The 20,973-nt window shown below is 43.3% G+C and overlaps 1 protein-coding gene across 4 annotated transcripts in view; it reads left to right on the forward strand.

Moving 5' to 3' along the window:
• NTN4 (netrin 4) overlaps positions 1–20,973 on the forward strand; it is a 182,360-nt gene that overhangs the window by 126,378 nt on the left and 35,009 nt on the right. For all 4 annotated transcript variants that reach the window (XM_039495456.1, XM_039495465.1, XM_039495439.1 and 1 more), the window contains exon 3: positions 6,083–6,361. In XM_039495456.1, the coding sequence (XP_039351390.1) occupies positions 6,083–6,361 (279 nt within the window). The remainder of the gene's footprint in view (positions 1–6,082; positions 6,362–20,973) is intronic.

Genomic DNA, 20,973 nt, shown 5'->3' on the forward strand with positions numbered 1-20,973 from the left:
TCATGTTTAGCATCACTGTATTCAAGCAATCATAAAAAGAAATAATTGTTACCTTTTAAGAACCAGGATGAAATACTGAAGTCAATAATAAAACTCCTATTGACTTCAGTTGAGTCAAGATAGTGAGAGGTTTTTTTCCTTTTAATTGTCAGTACTACAGTTGTAAATATTGACCACATGCTTGGTTTCCAATGGGCTTGACAGGCAAGAATAATTGAAAATGATGGGAATAAAGAACCATGCCTGTAGCTATGTCTAGGATGAATTATTCCCTGTTTCATATTTCCCTCACTACTCTGATCTGAACCAGAAAAGACTTTCAGAAGCTATTTGTGTTGATCTTTAATCATGAGGAACCCAAAGTGTTAGTTTTTACTGAAAAATTTCAGCCTGCTTTTTCCATCACCTCAGCTAAAAGGAAATGAATGTCTAGAACCTGGGTGTTTTCCAGCCAATTTTCTTTCCATATCTGAAGGCGTCTCATGTTCATGAAGCCCCTATAATGCTATTGTGGTCAAAATTATACACTTTTAAATGTGGGTAAATAATAAACCCTGGGGATGTGTGCAGGTCCTGACATTGGGATGTGTTTGGGTTTGTGTTCGTACCTGCCTGATTTAGTTTTTTCTTCTGGAGGAGTATAAAAGAGGTGGGGTGTTACTGAAAGAGAGACAAAGGCCTTTGAAAGCACGTAACTAATTATTTATATCCCTCATCCCAGGCTCAACACTTTTACTCACGGTGAACACAACTCACCAGCCTGTCCTCCCACTGCCTCTCCCACCCTAAACTAGTCCCTTTCTTATGATCTGTTAGGTAAAGGGAATTAGGTGCTTGACTACCTTTAAAGCTGCCAGTTGGACGATGGGTGCAACTTGGCACAAATGTGCTCTGGATGCAGAAGCAGCACATGCACCATTGTTCACTTTGCACTTGTCAAAGCCTGGAGCTGTGGTATTATGCGTTTTCTAACGTGCAATGTCAGGCACCGGGATGTCCAAATCGCTGCTGTCACCAGCACACTGATTGCTGCCACATTTGGCATGCTGACAAGGCACACAAAGCACACTGCCGCCATTCAGCTCAGAATTGTAAAGAGCTCTAAATCTCCTTCCATCCCCTGACAAGGCTTCCTCTGGCTGGAATTTGGCAGTTCTGGAAGAATGCCAGGTCATGGCCAGAAAGGGAGCCCAGGCAGAGCTCTGGGGGTGAGAGAGCCAGGAGAGGCAAAGCCAGCCGTCTGGTGAGTTGGCAGCACCAGGAGCCAGTATTATTATTTCCTGCATAGAGTCATTCTTTTAAAGTTACAGTTTAGCTGGTTAGTTACTGGTTAGCTGAAACAACAACGTCCTTCAATAACAGTAGGGTTGTTTTTTTAAAAAGGCCTGGATTATCTATATAGCTTGTTAGCTGGTTCCCCCATTATCCGTCAAGGGTGGAGCCCAGGAAAAAGAGACAGGGGACGAAGTAAGAGGCAAAGTGCCAAGGACTGCAGGGAGAACAATTTAGCATCTGGCACACCTAAAGTGCTTCAGCTCCCCTCATGCATCTTGTATTCTGCCTCTTCTCCAGCGTCCTCCCCCCAAACTCCCCCACTGCTGGGTAATAACATACTTTGTGTTTACAGCCCACTCCACACAGGAATCTAAAATCGCTTAATAAACATTCATGAATTTAAACACCACCAGTGAGGTAGGCGGAGTATGTTTTATGAAGCCCATTTTACAGCTGGGGAAGCTGAGGGTTAGACCACTGTGCTTATGAAACTGAAGAAACTGTATGAAACTGCAGAAAAACCTGAGAGTCTCTGGATTAAATTTAGAAGTATGAACAACAAGGGTGATGTCGTGGTGGGAGTCTGCTACAGACCACCAGACCACATAGCAGGAAGTCACCAGAGAAACCCTGAAAAGTTGCTAGATGTAGGTATTTAAGCACTCAAAAGGAGTCAAAAATGTCTCTAAACAAAATTTCCAGAGAATTATAGCTCTGTGTATGCACCCAGGCAAGTATAGTCACAAAATCATTCACAAGCAGCTCAATAGTGTTAACAAAGGAGTCGAGGAAAGCTGGCTGTATTTTAAAGAATCCTTATTGAGGTTGCAGGAACAAACCATCCCGATGTGTAGGAAGAAAAGTAAATATGGCAGGTGACCAGCTTGGCTTAACAGTGAAATCCTTGCTCTCTTAAACACAAAAAAACAGCTTACAAGAAGTGGAAGATTGGACAAATAACCAGGGAGGAGTATAAAAGTATTGCTCAGGCATGCAGGAGTGAAATTAGGAAGGCCAAATCATACTTGGAGTTGCAGCTAGCCGGAGATGTTAGGAGTAACAAGAAGGGTTTCTTCAGGTATGTTAGCAACAAAAAGAAAGTCAAGGAAAGTGTGGGCCCCTTGCTGAATGAGGGAGGGAACCTAGTGACAGAGGATGTGGAGAAAGCTAGTGTACTCAATGCTTTTTTTGCCTCTGTCTTCACAGACAAGGTCAGCTCCCAGACAACTGCACTCTGCAGCACGGTATGGGGAGGAGATGACCAGCTCTCTGTGGAGAAAGTAGTAGTTCGGGACTATTTAGAAAAGCTGGACGAGCACAAGTCCATGGGGCCGGATGCGCTGCATCCGAGGGTGCTAAAGGAGTTGGCCGATGAGATTGCAGAGCCATTGGCCATTATCTTTGAAAAATCATGGCGATCGGGGGAGGTCCCGGATGACTGGAAAAAAGCTAATGTAGTGCCCATCTTTAAAAAAGGGAAGAAGGAAGATCCGGGGAACTAAAGGCCAGTCAGTCTCACCTCAGTCCCTGGAAAAATCATGGAACAGGTCCTCAAGGAATCAATTCTGAACCACTTAAAGGAGGGGAAAGTGATCAGGAACAGCCAGCATGGATTCACCAAGGGCAAGTCATGCCTGACTAACCTAATTGCCTTCTATGATGAGATAACCGGCTCTGTGGATGAGGGGAAAGCAGTGGATGTGCTATTTCTGGACTTTAGCAAAGCTTTTGATACAGTCTCCCACAGTATTCTTGCCAGTAAGTTAAAGAAGTCTGGGCTGGATGAATGGACGGTAAGGTGGATAGAAAACTGGCTAGATGGTCGGGCTAAACAGGTAGTGATCAATGGTTCCATGTCTAGTTGGCAGCCGGTATCAAGTGGAGTGCCCCAAGGGTCGGTGCTGGGGCCGGTTTTATTCAGTATCTTCATTAACGATCTGGAGGATGGTGTGGACTGCACCCTTAGCAAGTTTGCAGATGACACTAAACTGGGAGGAGTGGTTGATATGCTGGAGGGTAGGGATAGGATACAGAGGGACCTAGACAAATTAGAGGATTGGGCCAAAAGAAATATGATGAGGTTCAACAAGGACAAGTGCAGAGTCCTGCACTTAAGACGGAAGAATCCCATGCACTGCTACAGACTAGGGACCGAATGGCTGGGCAGCAGTTCTGCAGAAAAGGACCTAGGGGTTACGGTGGATGAAAAGCTGAATATGAGTCAACAGTGTGCCCTTGTTGCCAAGAAGGCTAATGGCATTTTGGGTTGTATAAGTAGGGGCATTTCCAGCAGATCGAGGGATGTGATCATTCCCCTTTATTCAGCACTGGTGAGGCCTCATTTGGAGTACTGTGTCCAGTTTTGAGCCCCACACTACAAGAAGGATGTGGATAAATTGGAGAGAGTCCAGCGGAGGGCAACAAAAATGATTAGGGGGCTGGAGCACATGACTTACGAGGAGAGGCTGAGGGAACTGGGATTGTTTAGTCTGCAGAAGAGAAGGATGACGGGGGATTTGATAGCTGCTTTCAACTACCTGAAAGGGGGTTCCAAAGAGGAAGGATCTAGACTGTTCTCAGTGGTAGAAGATGACAGAACAAGGAGTAATGGTCTCAAGTTGCAGAAGGGGAGGTTTAGGTTGGACATTAGGAAAAACTTTTTCACTAGTAGGGTGGTGAAGAACTGGAATGGGTTACCTAGGGAGGTGGTGGAATCTCCTTCCTTAGAGGTTTTTAAGGTCAGGCTTGACAAAGCCCTGGGTGGGATGATTTAGTTGGGTTTGGTCCTGCTTTGAGCAGGGGGTTGGACTAGATGACCTCCTGAGGTCCCTTCCAACCCTGAGATTCTATGATTCTATGATTTCCCAAAAGTCACACAGGAAATTTGTGGCATGGTTGGGAATTGAACCCAACTTTCTTGGTGCCCAGCTCTGTGGTTTAATTGTAAGGCCTCCTTACCTGAGACCTTCAGAGAATCAAGATCATGCTGTACATTGAAAGCTAATAATAATATTAAAGAACGACAAGCTTCTCCCTCCTCTGGGTTTCCCCGTATGTGACTTCTGTGTCTGTCTAGGTTAGGCCTGCAGCTGGTGGTATGAAGGCTGATTGCTACACCCACATGAAGCTCCATTGATTTCAGTAGGGGTCCATCCAAGCAGATTAGTCCACGTACGGCTATCAATAGCAGGATCAAGATCTGTGATTGTAAGGTCCCTGGGTCAGGGTCTATCTCACATTGCATCTTGTCAAGTGCTGAGCATATAGTCAACACTACACTAATGACAGTGTTCATGATCACACTTCATAGTAAGGGTACATGTGTACATTTCATAAATGACTAATATCTTATAAGCATGATACATATAGGGGTAATATGTGTTATGGATGGTTATAAGCACATCAGTAAAAGGTTTTTAGATGTTTGTAAACAATTGATAAACTATTCATTCAAATAATTTAAAAAGTATTATTCATTATCTCTTTATAAGCGATTTAGAAATGTACCCTTAATATAAAGTGTGACGTCATCCTAATAATAATCAACGAATAGATTCAATACATTGCATGCTTGCTGTTTCTGGTATCGCACTGTATAGACAACTACATTAACAAGTTCCAAATAAACCTCTTAAAAAACCTAGTTATTTTTATCTAGTGCTCTCCAGTTAAACCAATTTTTGCCTGTTCAGTCCTACTGAAGTTAAAATGAAGACTAAATGGTATTTTCTTAAACCTAAAAGGCCCCCAATTTTTCTTTCTTATCTCAGTCCTCTGGGTTATCTTCTTGCTGTCATCATTCACCACACCTAATCACTTTCACACTAGGAAGCACCATGGGTCAGACATGAGCCAAATATTTGGAAATCTGCTTTATTTGCCAAAAAATACACCCAGTTTTGGGAGTGGGGGTTAATAAACAAATGCACAAAAGCTTTTTACATCCATTTTACATCCAATGCTTACTACTTTAAGTAGTGCTTACTGTTGTGAGTAAGCCCACTGACTTCAGTACTATTCATGGTAAAGTACTATGCCAAGTAGTAAAGGTGAAATCCTAGCCCCACTGAAGCCAATGGATAAATTCCCATTGACTTCAATGAGGCCAGGATTTCACCTAAGGGTTTGTCTACACTGCAGTTAAACACTGGCAGCTGGCAAGTGTTAGGTGATTCAGGCTCACGAGGCTTGGATCCACGGGGTTGTTTAATTGCAATGTGGATGTTTGGGGTCAGGCTGGAGCTCAAGTTCTGGGACCCTCCCTCCTTGTGGGGTCCCAAAGCCTAGGCTGCAGCCCAAGTCTGAATATCTACAACTCAGTTAAATAGCCCCTTAGCCCGAGCCCCGCGAACGCAAGTCAGCTGGTACAGGCCAGCTGTGGATTTTTAATTGCGGTGTAGACATACCCTAAGTGTTTCCAGGATCAGGGTCTTTTTAAAAAGATGAACAAGAATGCTTCTCCTGTGGATAAAACACTTTGCTACTCCACTACCTTGTAGATAGGACAGAGCACACTGGGAATCTCATTACTCAACTCATTGCTTTCCTTCATGCACCATGGGGGACAGCTGTTCCCTAACATAACAGAGGGCAACCCTTCCGCAGGTGTGATCGAGCTCTAAAAGCCTCATCACATCTTACTGTCATAACAATTCCAGATGTCACAGACAGTCCAGTAAATCAAACCAGAGGCAAACTGTTCAGAGAGTGCAGAGTTTGCAGACGACACACTGCAAGCCTTTCGGAAGACTCCAGTTCACATCCCCAGTTCTTGTTTATTTATTTGTCTCTGCTTTTCTTTGTTCAGGTTATATACCGAGCTCTGTCACCACCTTATTCGGCTGAGGATCCGTACAGCGCTGAAGCTCAGGCACAACTGAAGATCACCAATCTTCGAGTGCAGCTGCTTAAGCGACAGGCCTGTCCCTGTCAGGGCAATGACCTGAATGCCAAGCCTCAGCAGTTCATACACTATGCAATCTATGATTTTATTGTAAAGGGAAGCTGCTTTTGTAATGGCCATGCTGATCACTGTGTACCTGTTGCTGGATTTATACCTGTCAAGGCAGCAGGAGTCTTCCATGTGGTATGTATGACCTGCATAAGCTTTACCCTAAGATAGACAAGAAATACAGTAGAGTTGCTTTTTGTTTGCTTGTTTTCGTACATAATATTCATAGATTCCAAGCCCTTAAGGGGACCATTTTAATCATCTTGTCTGACCTCCTCTATAACACAGGCCATAGAAATTCCTCAAAATAATTCCTACAGCGGATCTTTTAGAAGAACATCCAATCTTGATTTTAAAATTGTCAGTGATGGAGAATCCACCCTGACCTGTGGTAAATTGTTCCATCAGTGGGTAATTACCCTCACTGTCAAAAATGTACACCTTGTTTCCAATCTGAATTTGTCTAGCTTCAACTTCCAATATAATTTATGTATCAGAGGGGTAGCCGTGTTAGTCTGGATCTGTAAAAGCAACAAAGAATCCTGTGGCACCTTATAGACTAACAGACGTTTTGCAGCATGAGCTTTCGTGGGTGAATACCTTCTTCTCTGATTCTTTTCTTCTTTTTTGCAAGAAAAGAAGTATAATGCACTCCAATCTGAATTTATCTAGCTTCAACTTCCAATATAATTTATGTGTATAACCCTAGTCAAATGGTATCCCCCAAAATCAAAACAAACTGAACCAAAGCAGTGTTCTAATAGGGGGTGGCTTAGTGATCTAAGCATCAGGTTTGAACTACTTTAACTTCCTGGTGCCGTAGCTGAAAGCCGGGCAGGGTCAATTCAGATCCTCATCCTTCCAAAGAAGATAAATGACCTATCTGCAGTACATTATTGGGCCTCTTTCAGATGAAACCTTAAAAACTAAAGTCACTCTCTCCTACCCCTACATTCCACCTAAACCCTTACTAAAAAAAGAGGAAATTAATACAATCCAACCAAATAAAACCTACCCCAAGCAGAGTTTAGACCCCCCAGAAGGCAGAAGAGACAGGGACTCCATGAAGTCTGCTAGGGATTTTGCTTTGCTATTACATGGAAGGCACTCAGATACTACCGTGATGGGTGACAATATAAAGCCCTAAAACAGATAGATAAGCTAGATGCTGGCTCTGTATAGACGTTAAAGTTCCTACAGTATTTGTTGTAAGAGTCAGACTTTTCACATCATTCTGCAGCAGGCTGTGCACCAGTTGGCTGCCATCCTCCATCCCACAGATGGCTGCATGTGTGTAGTTTGTGAAAGGCTTTGGGATCCTTTGCTGTGTTACAAACCGATTTATAACTGATTTATATGGATTTAAGATTTTTAAATGTGTGGTTATCATATAAAAGCATGTATCTGCCTTACCTATAGTCAGTGATGAGCTGCCAAAATCTTAACAACCGGTTCCCTATAAAAAGTTCTGATTTAAGGGGGGGGAGCGGGGGAGGGGCCAGGGAGAGATCGTCGTGGGGCCGGAGGCCCCTGCAGGGCCTGGGCCAATTGCCCCACTTGCCCCCTCCCCTCTCCTCTGGCCAGCCCTGGAGCTTGCAGCAGCCCCCCTCACACACCTTGCTGGGCCATTCAAAAAGTGGCAGCAGGACAACTCCAGAGCTCAGCTGAGCTGCCCAGCTGGTGCTGGTGGCTGGCCACGCTGCAGCTGGGGGGAAGCAGGGGAAGGGCCGGGGGAGCATCAGCCTCCCCAGCTGGGAATCCTGGGAGCAACAGGATGGTCCAGCCCACAGACCAGAGTTCTTTGCCCACCCTCTGGCCCTTTAACAACCGGTTCTCCACGGAGGTCTAATTTTAGCAACCGGTTCTTGAGAACCTGTGGGAACCTGCTCCAGCTCACCACTGCCTATAGTGGAGTAGAACATGGACACACTCAAAACAGGTGACGCCTGGATCTGCAAGTCTAACTGGACTCTTTGAATGTTAACTGAAGATTAAAGTAAATAAGATGTTGATCACCAGCATTTTAACTATCTTGTCACCAAATTTAATTTGAAAACAGTGCATTACTCACTAGAGGTCTGATCCAAAGGCCATGGAAGTCAAAGGGAATCTTTCCATTGACTTGAATGGACTTTGGATCATGCCTTTTGCTGAGGATGTCCTCTGCTTACTATCAACAGCACAACCATCTCAGGAAGTATTAGGCACTCTGGCGTAAAAAAAGTGGGGAAAGGCAGGTTAACCAAATGCTATAGGTGAGGAAATCTGACATCTGGCGAGCTCCTTGGGAAAGAACAGAACACTCACATTTGAGTTAAATTATAGCCTCAAACATGAAGAAGATAGCATGTTTCCCCATAACAGAGCTAGTCTTATCATCTGAAGATCCACAAATCTGAAAGCATGCCACAGTTTGGTAAGTCTGTTTCAAGTAGCAAAACCCTGGTTTTCACAGCTGTTTTTAGAGTGAAATTCTTTGAAAGGAGCTGTTTCCTTGGGATTATTTTATTATGCTACAGTTGTGTGGGAGCATGCCCAAAAGCATAGCTGAGAGTTATAATAGAAGTTGTAGCCATACACACTTCATATGTAAGCAGAGTCTGGATGAGCTCTCCTCTGACATCTAGTGGTGAGCTGTGGAAAAAAAGACTTCAGAAGCTGATCTCGTTTGCATGAACACAACCATCCTGTCTAGGTGCTCAGCATGATGGGACTGCTTGCCGAAATGTTGTATCCCCAGTCTCCTTGTTATTGGGGCAGGAGTTATAAAGGGTTGCTATCCTTGTTGTGTGAACCGAGGGCAGCAGAACTGTACCTGGCATACCTCAATGGAGGGACTTACCCTCAATTGAACAGCAGTCAGTAGGCAGGGGACATGTGTTCCAAAGCCCAATGAGTTGAGAGAGGGTGGGGACAGGTACTTGCACTTGGTGGTGTGGGTCCTGTTTAAGGGTCCTAGATACCATTTGACCCTTCCTCTCTCCATGGTATAATAAAAGAGCTAATTTAGACTCAATTGAGAGTCTTGTTACATGCTAGAGAACTGAAATCACTGATACCTAGGACTAAGTATTAGACCTACTTTGAGACAGTATCTCTATTGCAAGAGACTGCCCAGTGTGCACCAGCAGTGAGGCTCCCCCACTAACAGCTGAAATCACTGAGAGCTGTGTTAAGTGTGTGTGCGGGGGGGCTGAAGACATCTTGGTGAGCAGGCAGCTGGTGGAGAGGTGTGGCCAGCAGCTACCAGGGTGGCTGGTGGAGAGGTGTGGCAACTGGCCAGCAGAGAAGCTGGTGGAGAGGGCCAGAGCAGAGCCCTGCAGAGGCATGGCAATCGGCTGTTGGGGTGACAAGCAAGTGCCCGAGCAGTGCAGCATGTAAGGTACCTCCTTACCACCACCCCTCACCTTCCACACAGGGTGGAAGGTGAACTCTGCAGATGAACCTCTGAACTCTGGGCTGCACTGGCCAAGGACAGCATCTGTGAGTGGGGTGCAGAGAAGGGATGGGCACATTAAAGGGACTTTTGGGTTGCTGGACTTAAGATCCTGAGGGGAAAAGGACACTCCCAACTTACTTGGGGGTGGGTCTTTTGCTCATGGTTTGTGTTTATGGGCCTTAGTTGCAGTGTTTTCCCAAATTAATGCTGAGTTAATTTCCTCCTTTTATTAAAAGTTTTTGCTACATTCAGACTCTGTGCTTGTGAGAGGGGAAGTAAATCCTCTTAGAGGTGCCCAGGGGGTCGTGTGTAATTGTCCCAGGTCACTGGGTGGGGGTTCGAGCCGGTTTTGTGTTGTATTGTTGAAAAGGAACCCCCTATGTTCTTATGTTCTTATGTTATGTTCTTAGATACGAACCCGGCCCTTGTTGCTGCTGGTTTAACCTGGCACAAGGGTTACACATATATGAATATATTCTGTAGAAATAATAGTGCACAGGTAACAGTGTGAAATAAGGAAAGAAATCAAAGGCCAAAACAGAAGAACACCTCCCCACAATTGAATGGGACATTAAGGGCTGGTCTTCACTACGGGGAGTTCGATACTGCTGCAATCGATGCAACAGGGATCGATTTAGTGGGTCTAGTGACGACCTGCTAAATCGACGGCAGAGCACTCTCTGGTTGACCGGTACTCCAGCTCTCCGAGAAGATTAAGGTAAGTCAACAGGAAGCCGTCTCCCGTCGACACAGTGCAGTGAAGATACCACAGTAAATCAACTTAAGCTACGTCATCTCCAGCTATGTTATTCACATACCTGGAGTAGCATAACTTAGGTCAACTTACCCCCATAGTGAAGACAAGCCCTATGTTGATAATTTAAATGCACAAATGTCAGGAAATTGAAATATAAAGTTCCTACAGCAAAGTTAACTCTTAGGGCCTACTTTGTTAGTCCATTCCAGCCAGCATAGGAGCAGCCACAAGGCTTGCATCAGGCACTGTTTCAGCATCTGGTCAGCCTAGGACAGGAGAGTTGAAAAGATGGTTTAGAACCACCCAGGCATTTCCCACCAATAAGACCAGATCAGTTGAGAATTGAGCCTCATGGGCTAGATCCTTATCTATGGAAAATCAGCTGAGTTCTGAGGACTTTAGTGGAGTTACATCAGTTTACACTAGTTGAGGATCTGGCCTTGTGTGTTTAATTTTAATATTTCAAAAGGGCCTGGTGTCTGAGAGAAAACCTCGGGTGGGTGCGGGAGAGGGGAGGTTTGTGGGGACTTTATCTCTTTAGTTAGAAGAACCCAACAAAATATCAGGAAAATAAATTCATGTAGAGGAAGCATTTTACTTAGAAATGTACACAGAAAGTTTACGTGTGCTCTGAAGAGTTATTGTGCCAAATTAGAAGATGAAATTCAGTCACTAAAGTTTGAAACAGAAGGCTGTCAGTCCTGCTTTCAGTGCAAATCTTAACACAACTTTAGCCTCCGATTTGTCACTAACATCTGCATGGTAAAAGCAATTACCAAAAGTGGAAATATAGAGGCTTTAGTTTTCCAATAGGTACTGCAGAATTTGACATACAAGCTACTTATCACAGCCAGAATGCTCAAAAGGGGGTGCCTGGAGTTAGGGACCTTCATCCATATTTCTAAAAAGTTTCTTCTTAAGATAAAACTTTCCATGCTTAGACTCTAAGGTGAAGTTTTATAGGAAGGTTCATGTAGAATCTATTCAACCATAGACGTGGGGGGAAATTATACTCTTGCTTTAAAATATATAGTTGACTTGATTACACATATAACTTTAAAAAATGGCAAAATTTTAAAACTTCAGATTTCACATGGAGCTTGTCCTCAATGGGAAACAGTTGTTTGTCAAGTGTGAATTTTTGTTTTTTAAATAACAAATTTTTAATTATTTCTAAACTGCTTTTTGTGACTGTGCAGTGAACACATTCTAGTAAGTTTGTTACTTACATTTTGCCTGATTTTATATTATGTATAATATATGTAGTGTAGTGTTTATATATGCATGTGAATGTATATGTCTGTAAATGCACAACATACTACTTACTTATATGTTTATGACATGCCATGCATCAGAGTGGTTCACCCTGTAATTGTGTCTGCTGTTAGGAAATTGTCAGTGGTTTAATCCCATCACCATTAAATCAATCCCATATAGATTATATTGATGAAAACGGGAAAGAAACACTTTCCAACTTTACAAACATCTAGGCTTTGTTTCAGCTCCTAGCTAATTATGGCTTTCAAAGCTGGACAGTGAAAGAGCAGGTTGTGGTGTTGGCAGTCTCTGTTCTGCAGGTCAGGGGAGTGAACAGAAGAATAACAAATGTGTGTTTTGGTAGCTCAGGGTGTATCTGACAGGTCTCAGATAGATCTAGCAAAGCAAGTTGAAGTATTTCAGTCATGTCACACTCAGCAATCTGGAAGAGATGATACTAAAAAGCTGAATGTCAGATACGTGGGAAACCGGTGGACGAGTGCTAAGGGTGTAGGTGAACTAATATTTGTATTGGTCTGGGATTTGATATGGGGCATAAGGACTAAAATTCAGATTGTTAATATTCCAATGTGGCTACACAGCTCTTCCCTATTCCCTGAAAACCCTTTTTTGTGGCCTCATGAGTTGTGGCCTCATGAGTTGGGAGCCCAACTTAAAAAAAAAAATCTTCTGTGTAGGTGTTGCCTTTTTGGGGTAGAAGGATGGCTGGCTCAGGGCGTGGGGATAGGAACAGATATTGTACAGTACCTGGGTCACGGACATACATAGTTAATTTCACTCTTGGTTGAAACAGATGTAATTCCAGTGAAGTTAGAGGAGTTACACCACGTCTGAATCTGGAGCAGACTAGACTCTGGGTCACTTTTCTACATCAGCCAGGACAATTGACTACTAAGATGGCTAATATGGACATCTGATAAGCTGCTCTAAGAAAAATACATTCAAGTTAGCTTCTAATATATAAAACAGTGGTCAAGAATGATATAAAACAAGAGGCTGTATTCACAGGTATTCATTTTTGTCTATATGCAGAGGTCTGTATGTTCCCCAATGAACACTCCATTAACTTTCACTTTGTGGGTGTTGTGATAGCCATGAGTTTCAATAATTACTTAAATTTACCTTATAGCTATATTTTATTATAATTCACCAATAGCTAATTTCTCTGACTGCAACTTGAATCAGCTGGTTGGTATTATTCTGCATTCATCTGCTTCTGCTTTTTCATGTAGGGCAACCCCGTAGGAAGATCTAGGCCTCTTAAAGTGACTTCCATTTCAGAACAGGGGATGGTAAACTTAGGTAGAAGGGCTAAGGTGAAAGGCTTATGGTAGATGTACAAAGTAAATAAGAAATAAAGTTGGATATGAAACTACCAAGTTTGTTTGGGATTTAAAAACAGCTTTATTTTATTCTTAGCATCCAGGACTGCTATGGCTTTGAGACATGCAGATCAGTATCATGATTTTGGTCATAGGAATGAAGGAGTGGCAATTGATTACTTAATTATTTACCATTAATAAATTAGACCTAATGTCAAATCTGTTTACATTATTACTGCAGATTGACTAATGATTATATGTCTCAAGTGGCAGTTTTTTTGTGCTGATAATTCTTAATTGTTCAAGCTGACCTATTGATTTTATGAATTATCTTCAATGATATACACATTCTTAAAGGAAAGTTGTTCATATCCAGTGTGTACATTTGTTACTGCACCTGGTCTGTTTTTAAAAAGCCTCTGGAATTACATGTACCATAAAAAGAACAGGAGTACTTGTGGCACCTTAGAGACTAACAAATTTATTTGAGCATAAGCTTTCGTGGGCTACAGCCCACTTCATCGGATGCATAGAGTGGAACATACAGTAAGAAGATATTTATACATACAGAGAACATGAAAAGGTGGAAGTACCCATACCAACTGTAAGAGGCTAATTAATTAAGAGAAGCTATTATCAGCAGGGGAGAAAAACCATAAAGGCTCACTCGGGCTTTACCAAATAATCATGGAAGTTAGAGACACAAGAGACTTGTTAGGTTATCTAGGTCATGCCTGGCCAATGGAAGATAGTTTCTGACAGCACATTTAAGTGCTTGGCACAGTCTAGTTTAAAATAATATAATAATACCTGGCTCTTATAGAGTGGTTTTCAATCACAGCTTCAAAGCGCTGCACAAAGGAAATGAGCTCAGCCCAAGCTCTAGTACCAGAAAGTTCTACAGCCGCAAGCCCACCATCGAGATCAAGCTGGACTCAGCCATTATAAAGTATACCCAGGGCTCCACCAACCAAAGGGTCCCTGCCAGTTGGATCTGCTGTGAGAACCAGAAACTGGGCCTCAACTTGGCAGATAATAAGCAGTGAAGAACATCTCTCACCGGTGCTTTGTGCTCTGCATTGGTTATCTATCCACTCCTGGGTCCCAAATGAACAGGAGCCCAACTGTCTCAGGGACTATCTTATTTTCCAGCAGTTGCAACTTCTGAGTGGCCTTCAGGGTTAGCCCAAGCTATCAGCCTCCAGAGGTTGGGTTTTTGACATGTAGTTGTCACGCTGTCTGGAGTGGGTCATGACCGTGAGTGCCAATCTCAGGGCAGACGTCAAAAAACAAGGCAGACACCCCAAACTGATGGTATGTTCTATAATTAGATTTCACCAATCCAGTAACAAATGTGAACTCCTGAAGCACTATTACAATCTTACCACAGAGTCACAGACTGTCCCCTTGGGCATTCCAGTATAGCTTGCCACCCAGGCAAGCTGGACTAGAGATAGTTGGTTGCCATGCACCAAAGATCACAAAATATTCAGTAAAAGCAGCAAAGAATCCTGTGGCACCTTATAGACTAACAGACATTTTGCAGCATGAGCTTTCGTGGGTGAATACCCACTTCTTCGGATGCAACCTAAAATATTCAGGTTGCTTCCAATCCCACAAAACCAGTCACTTACCCCAGGTTATTTTATACCTCAAATCTCACCAAACACAATGCTTGTAGCCAATCCTGTAGGAAACTAACTAAGGATTTATTAACTAGGAAAAAGAAATGAGAGTTATTTACAAGTTAAAGCAGGCAACATGTATACACAAATGAGTTACAGTCTATGGTTACAAAGGGTGTCAGAGTTGTAGTAATCTGTCAGCACTGAATGTCTTTTAGGGCTAACCCAGGTTGGCCTGGGGATCTCTGCTTTTGTTTTTAGCTCTGGCCCTTGTGAGAGTCCAAACAGCAAAGAGAGAGAGAAAATTTGTGTGTGTCCATGTTTTATCCCCTTCTTCCAGCATTCAGGCTGATGGGAGGGGCTTTCTTGCACATAGCACTTTAATGGGTATGAGAGGGCTATTAACCCTGTCTTTTTATCACGATGTTCAACAATGGCCCACTTAGTTTTCATAGTCCTTGGTGGGCGGGGAGCCAGAGCAAGCATTTTTACAGTTATAAAACAAAACTTACATATTACCTTATAGCATGGGGACAGACATTACAAGTAAGATTAATGCATGAGGCAACTTACAAGTATTTTATGTAGTCTAAACACTAAATACATCTTTACAACTCTAATGCCTATCTTGAACAATACTATCATACAGATGAGCTGATTTCCAGCTATGAATTTGTTAGTGTTCAGCTGGAATCTGTCTTTGGTGTGAATTACAAGGACCAAAAATCAGTCCTTTCGTCAAGTCAGTGATCCCCAAAGAACAAGCAGGATTCAAGCCTAAACGCAGTTGTTGCAGCTGAGTTTTGGCCCTTGTAATGCACATCAAGGCTGGATTACAGAGGAAATTTAAGACCAGCGCAGCCTTTGTAGACCCATCATCAGCCTACAATATGGTCTGAATTAAAGGCCTGATGCTGAAGCTTGCAAGGATCATTCCCTGTGCAAAACACTATGCCTGCTATGGACGATGCTGAGCAAGAGGCAGCTACGTGTCCACTTGGGAAACAAAGTCAGTTCGCCCCAGTTCCTCAACAATGGACTGCCACAAGGCTCAGTACTTGCACTGACACTTTTCAGTGTTTATATGAGCGACATGCCTCCAATGAAATCACACAAATTGGCATATGCTGATGCTCTTGCCCTGGTAACACAAGCAGCCACCTTCAGCGACATTGAGTCCACCTTGAACGGGGATCTAAACACTATGGAGGAATATTTCAGGAAATGGAGGCTCAAGCCAAATCCTCACGAAACAGCAGTCACAGCATTCCATCTTGATAACAGGAACACTGAGCACACCCTGAAAGCGACCTTCTGTGGCAACACTGTGCAACGTGACCCCTCTCCAACCTATCTCAGCGTGAAGCTGGATCGCACTCTAACCTTCCAGGACCATCTGAAGAAGGTAGCTGCCAAGACGAAGACAAGGATCAATCTGGTCCAGAAACTGGCAAGCACAAGCTGGAGAGCATCAGTGTTACGGACATCAGCGATGGCCCTTGTGTACTCCGTAGCCTAGTACTGTGCACCGGTATGGACCAGAAGTAGCCATTCCTGACTTGTTGATGTCCAACTGAACACCACAATGCAGTGCATCAATGGAACCCTCAAGTCGACTCCAACACCTTGGCTGCCACTGCTGTTGCACATCGCTCACCATCCACTCACCATGATGCCACAACCCTTTGGGAATTCCAGAGGACCATGGAAAATGAAGTCTTCCCATCCACCAGGGCCTTAACAACTTCCCTCGCCACCGCTTGAAGTCGCTTAAGCCCTTTTGGATCCACACATTTAAACTTCAACAATGCACCTTCAACCCTTCTGGAGCTTCCAAAGCTAAATGGAATTCACAAGAAGTCACAAATAAACCCCTTGTGAAAGACCCAACGCAGAAGATCCCTGGCTTTGATCTCCCCACACAAAGCTCATGAGCAACCCTAAACCATATCTGCACAAACCATGGCAGATGCGGATACTTGCTGCACAAATGGAAAATTAACAACTCTCCAGTGTGCAGTTGTGGTCACCCAGAACAGACCATGGAACATGTAATGACTCCATGCCCGATTCACAGATACGAAGGAGGCATCACAGTGATACATGCTGCTACTCCAGACACAATTATCTGACTTAACCATCTAAATATAAAATTATAGTTGTTGCTCTACATCTACATCAGCCATACGAAGAAGAAGTGCTGATGTCTACAGGTAAGAGATGGCATCACAATACTGTTTCCAGTGTTCCTCCCCACACATAATCAGATACCCTTTTTCCAATATTATCCACCATGTTCATCCCTTCCTGTAAGTGCTGCCCATCATCCCCATCTTCCCCTGCATTGCAGTGGGAGAGCAAACAAGCAGAGTGTACAGATTTGTTCTCTTATTGCTTGAAGGGGCATCTCTAATAATGTGATATAGTATTTTTATATTTACGCTTAATAAAAGAAATGAGAGATGAACACGCACACAGGATCAGAACAGAGTTTGGCCGTACAGCAGTTAAAAATGAATGAGAGGATGAATAATGTATGTTTTCAAAGCTATAATCAAGGTGTTGACCTCATAGCTCTGCTTAATAGTCCCAGGCACTATGTCAATCTACCCCAAGGACTTTTTCAAGATGTGTTTCATTTTCAAAGTTGAGCAGAGAAACTGACAGCGTCTTTTGGTCTGTCAGTGAGCACAGCTTGAAAACTGCCTGACTTGACAGGTGTCAGTAAACCTACATGTAACATACAACAAGGAGCATCAAGCTAGCACCATCCAGCATATCCTAATAGTGAGACATTAAGGGTAGACCCTCAGCTGGTGTGAGCTGGCTTATTTCCATTGAAGTCAGTGGAGCTATAAAACTTCATATCAGCTGAGGATCTGCTCCTAAACAGCTGAAAACATGGCTGTCCCTCTGCAAAAGGCTCTTCATTTCCTAGCAAGAACAAGGGAGGCTGTGAGAATTAGGGCACTCTCAATAATAAGTTTAGTTGCATGGGCCCAGGTCCACCAAGGTATTTAGGCTCCTAACTTCCACTGCTTTCAATGGAAGTTAGAAGCTTAAATATCTTTGAGGATCTGGGCCATGGAGTTTAGATATCAACAATATAGGTGTCTTGCTAAATACTGAAGATGTATACAAACCCGAAATTGGGTCTCAAATCAGGTGCCATGGTGATGAGCTAATTGTAAATATCTAGATAGACTAGACTTGTATAGAGGCCAGAGAATAATTTCAGTAAACTGAGTGGCACATTAATTAGTGTAAAATGTACAAAAATAAAAGCTATGTTGGAGAATAACCATGTATTAAGCTCTTTTCCTCTGCACTTGCATCTTGCCCTCTTCCTGCAAAAAAAAATACATTTAAAAATTAAATAAAAGAAACAGTCTATTAAAGTCTGTTTTCCCTCCCATCCATTGTCTATCTTATCTATTTTGATTGTAAGATCTTTGGGGCTAGGATTTTCTCTTACCAAGTGTTTGTGTTAGGCAATGTACAGTTGGGGCTCTGATCTCGGCGGCGCACCTAGACACTACTGTAGGTACGTCTACACTGCAAAAAAAGGACCCTTGGCAGCAAGTCAGAGTGCCTTGGTCAGCTGACACAGGCTCACACTATAGGGCTCTCGCTTCAGGCTAAAAATAGCAGTTAGATGTTCCTAAGCCCCATGAGTCCAGGTCAGTTAACCTGGGCTCTGAGACTTGTTGCCAAAGTCTCTTTTTTTTTTTGCAGTGTAAATACACCCAGAAATACAAATTAATAAATAACAAGTGACCTGACACATACGTTACTTGTAGACAGCACTTTCTTCTTGCTCACTACAGTGAATTCTGGAACGTAATAAATCACAGAGAAAGTATTTTATAAAGATTTACCAAAACACAAGCATATTTGCAATCTGAAAATAAGCACTGGAAGGTAATAATTCAGCAACAAAAGGTAATGGAAGGAAACATGCCCTAGTGCATAAAAATCAGTCACTCGTTTATCTTACACAAGTCAACTTTTGTAACACTGTTTGCATTGTATAGCATAATGAGTGACATTACAACAGAGCTGTCAAGCTAAGAAGGGAAATAGTGTGAAAGTGAACTAGGACATAAAGACCCCAGGACAGAAAGAAAAATAATGGGAAAAGGAATTTCTGGTTAAATGAACCGATGACTGTGTGAATGCTTAAAGCAGTGAGAGGAATTGAGAATTGTATTTGTGTATTTAGCAATGCTCCATAATGATCCCAGATGGAAAAGCCTTATAGTTGCAAATGTAAGTTGAAGGAAATGAAGAAAAATGTGCTCCTTCCATCGACAATGAGTGTGGGCTAAGCTCTGCATTCAGGTGAACATGGGGCCTCTAGAGAAATCAACTGCAGAATCCGGCCATATCAGATTACCAGCTACTCATTACCAACTTTACCTCTCTAACCACTCCTAATTCCACAGTTGCTTTCCCATTGACTGTAGCATTATTGGTGACTGTAGGCCCTGTCTGTCATATCGTATAGTTCCTGCAAGCATCATGTTGGCACTAGTGTAGGCTTGGCTTTAGGTGTTCTTGTTCCTCTTGTCATTCCCCTTTCCCTCTACTTCCCCTTCACTTGTCCTTTCCCCTCTTTCATTGGCATGCCTTACAATATTTCTTTATGAGAAAAATACGTCTGTGTTGTGTGCTGCTAAAACAAGCTGATTTGCTGATGCTTAGTTCTCTACCCGTTTCCACTGCACGAGAATCTTCAGACACACCAGGAATAATGTATATGGCTTTGTTTACTGAGCTGAAAGTTGGATACATGTTTTTAGGTTAGCACAGGTGTAAGGGAGGTTGCTAGTAATTCCACTGCTATTAGAGCAGATAGATGAGGCTGGAGGCCTCAGTTTATGCACAGAACTGTACCGCACAGGAAGGACAAGCTTCTCTGCACTGCCGTCCCTGATCTGAGGGATGATCCCTAAGGGTGATAAGAGCCCTTTAGCATCACTTGTGCTAGTGGGGCTAGTTAAACTGCAACAAGCTTCCAATAAACACACGTACTGCCCTGTGATGTCACCGAACAAATCAGGCAGCAGTAGGAGTCTTGCAATAGAAGAGAAAGCTTCCATCTCTGGTTAATCAGACAGAAAAAGCACTGCCAATGCACCTCAGCTCTGATCAGCAATTCAGCCTTACCTCTGTTATTGCAGTTCTGGGCTGTCATAGGCTACTAATTCTACTTCCTGTGGTACTACCACTACACCCCCCACCACCTTTGTGTTTGGAATTATTCAGTTTACCACACAAGAGAACTATGACTTTAAAAGAAAGTCAGCCACATGGGAGTCGTGCATCTACTCTGCCATTTTGTCTCTATCTGAACAGGAGTTGTGCCAATTAGACCACCTCAGGAGCTGGCTCTTATGGGGTACTCTTCACCATAGCACCTGAAAGATCACAAAACAGTTCTCATCACTGCAGTAGAAAGGCCCTCACACTTTCTTGAGTATTCCTGATATTTTTACTCCTTAAACTAATAGGTTGAAAGTTCATATAGAACCACTGTAAGCACAATGAGTTCAAAGAACGTATCTAGTGAAGTCATTCAGAGAGCTCCTCTAAACGTGACCTGTTTATCACTCTGATCACAACAGTCTCTCTTTGTTATACCTGGGTTTTATGACTGCTCACACTTTCTTGATTAGAGCTGTTTTCTCCAGAGGTCAAGTGCCAAGTTATTCAGTGGTTGGCATTCTTGCTATATATACCATATTAATGGACAAGTATTGGGACACACAACCCATGCTGTTTATCTCTGCCCCTTCTTCCCTCATGTTCTGGCCGTATCATGTAACGTACTATAAGACACTGACATATACAATTGATTACAGAAAGGGGGCGCTATACTTTGGGGCCACGTGTCCTTGGGGGCGGTGTCCATGATATCTCTTTGTTGAAGTTCAAGGGTGTTTGATCCTTGTCATTATTTGTAACTGCTGTTTTGCTCTATTGTTGTGAATTGCTGGCTGATTGTTTTGAGATGCCACTTTCTTTTTTTCATGGCCAATGGGCATGGGAAGAATTGCTGAACACTTAGGCTAGACTGTGGCTTTAGGCACAGCCCTGGGCAAGGTGTGGTACCTCAGGAGTATGTGCCCCAGGAGTAGCAAGGAGGCATCATGTCTCACAGACAAATACCTGCAGCAAACCGTGACACTCCCCTACAACAGTTCAGCTGGGCTGGCTGGCGAGGAGGAGGTGTGTAGCCAAGGCTGCACTCAATCCCCACCCACTCCCTGACTGCTAGATCCAGGGAGGTGAATGCTCAGACTGCCCAGGTAGGAGAGTAAGGG

Source organism: Mauremys reevesii, linkage group 1, assembly GCF_016161935.1.
Source record: "Mauremys reevesii isolate NIE-2019 linkage group 1, ASM1616193v1, whole genome shotgun sequence".
NCBI lineage: Eukaryota > Metazoa > Chordata > Testudines > Geoemydidae > Mauremys > Mauremys reevesii.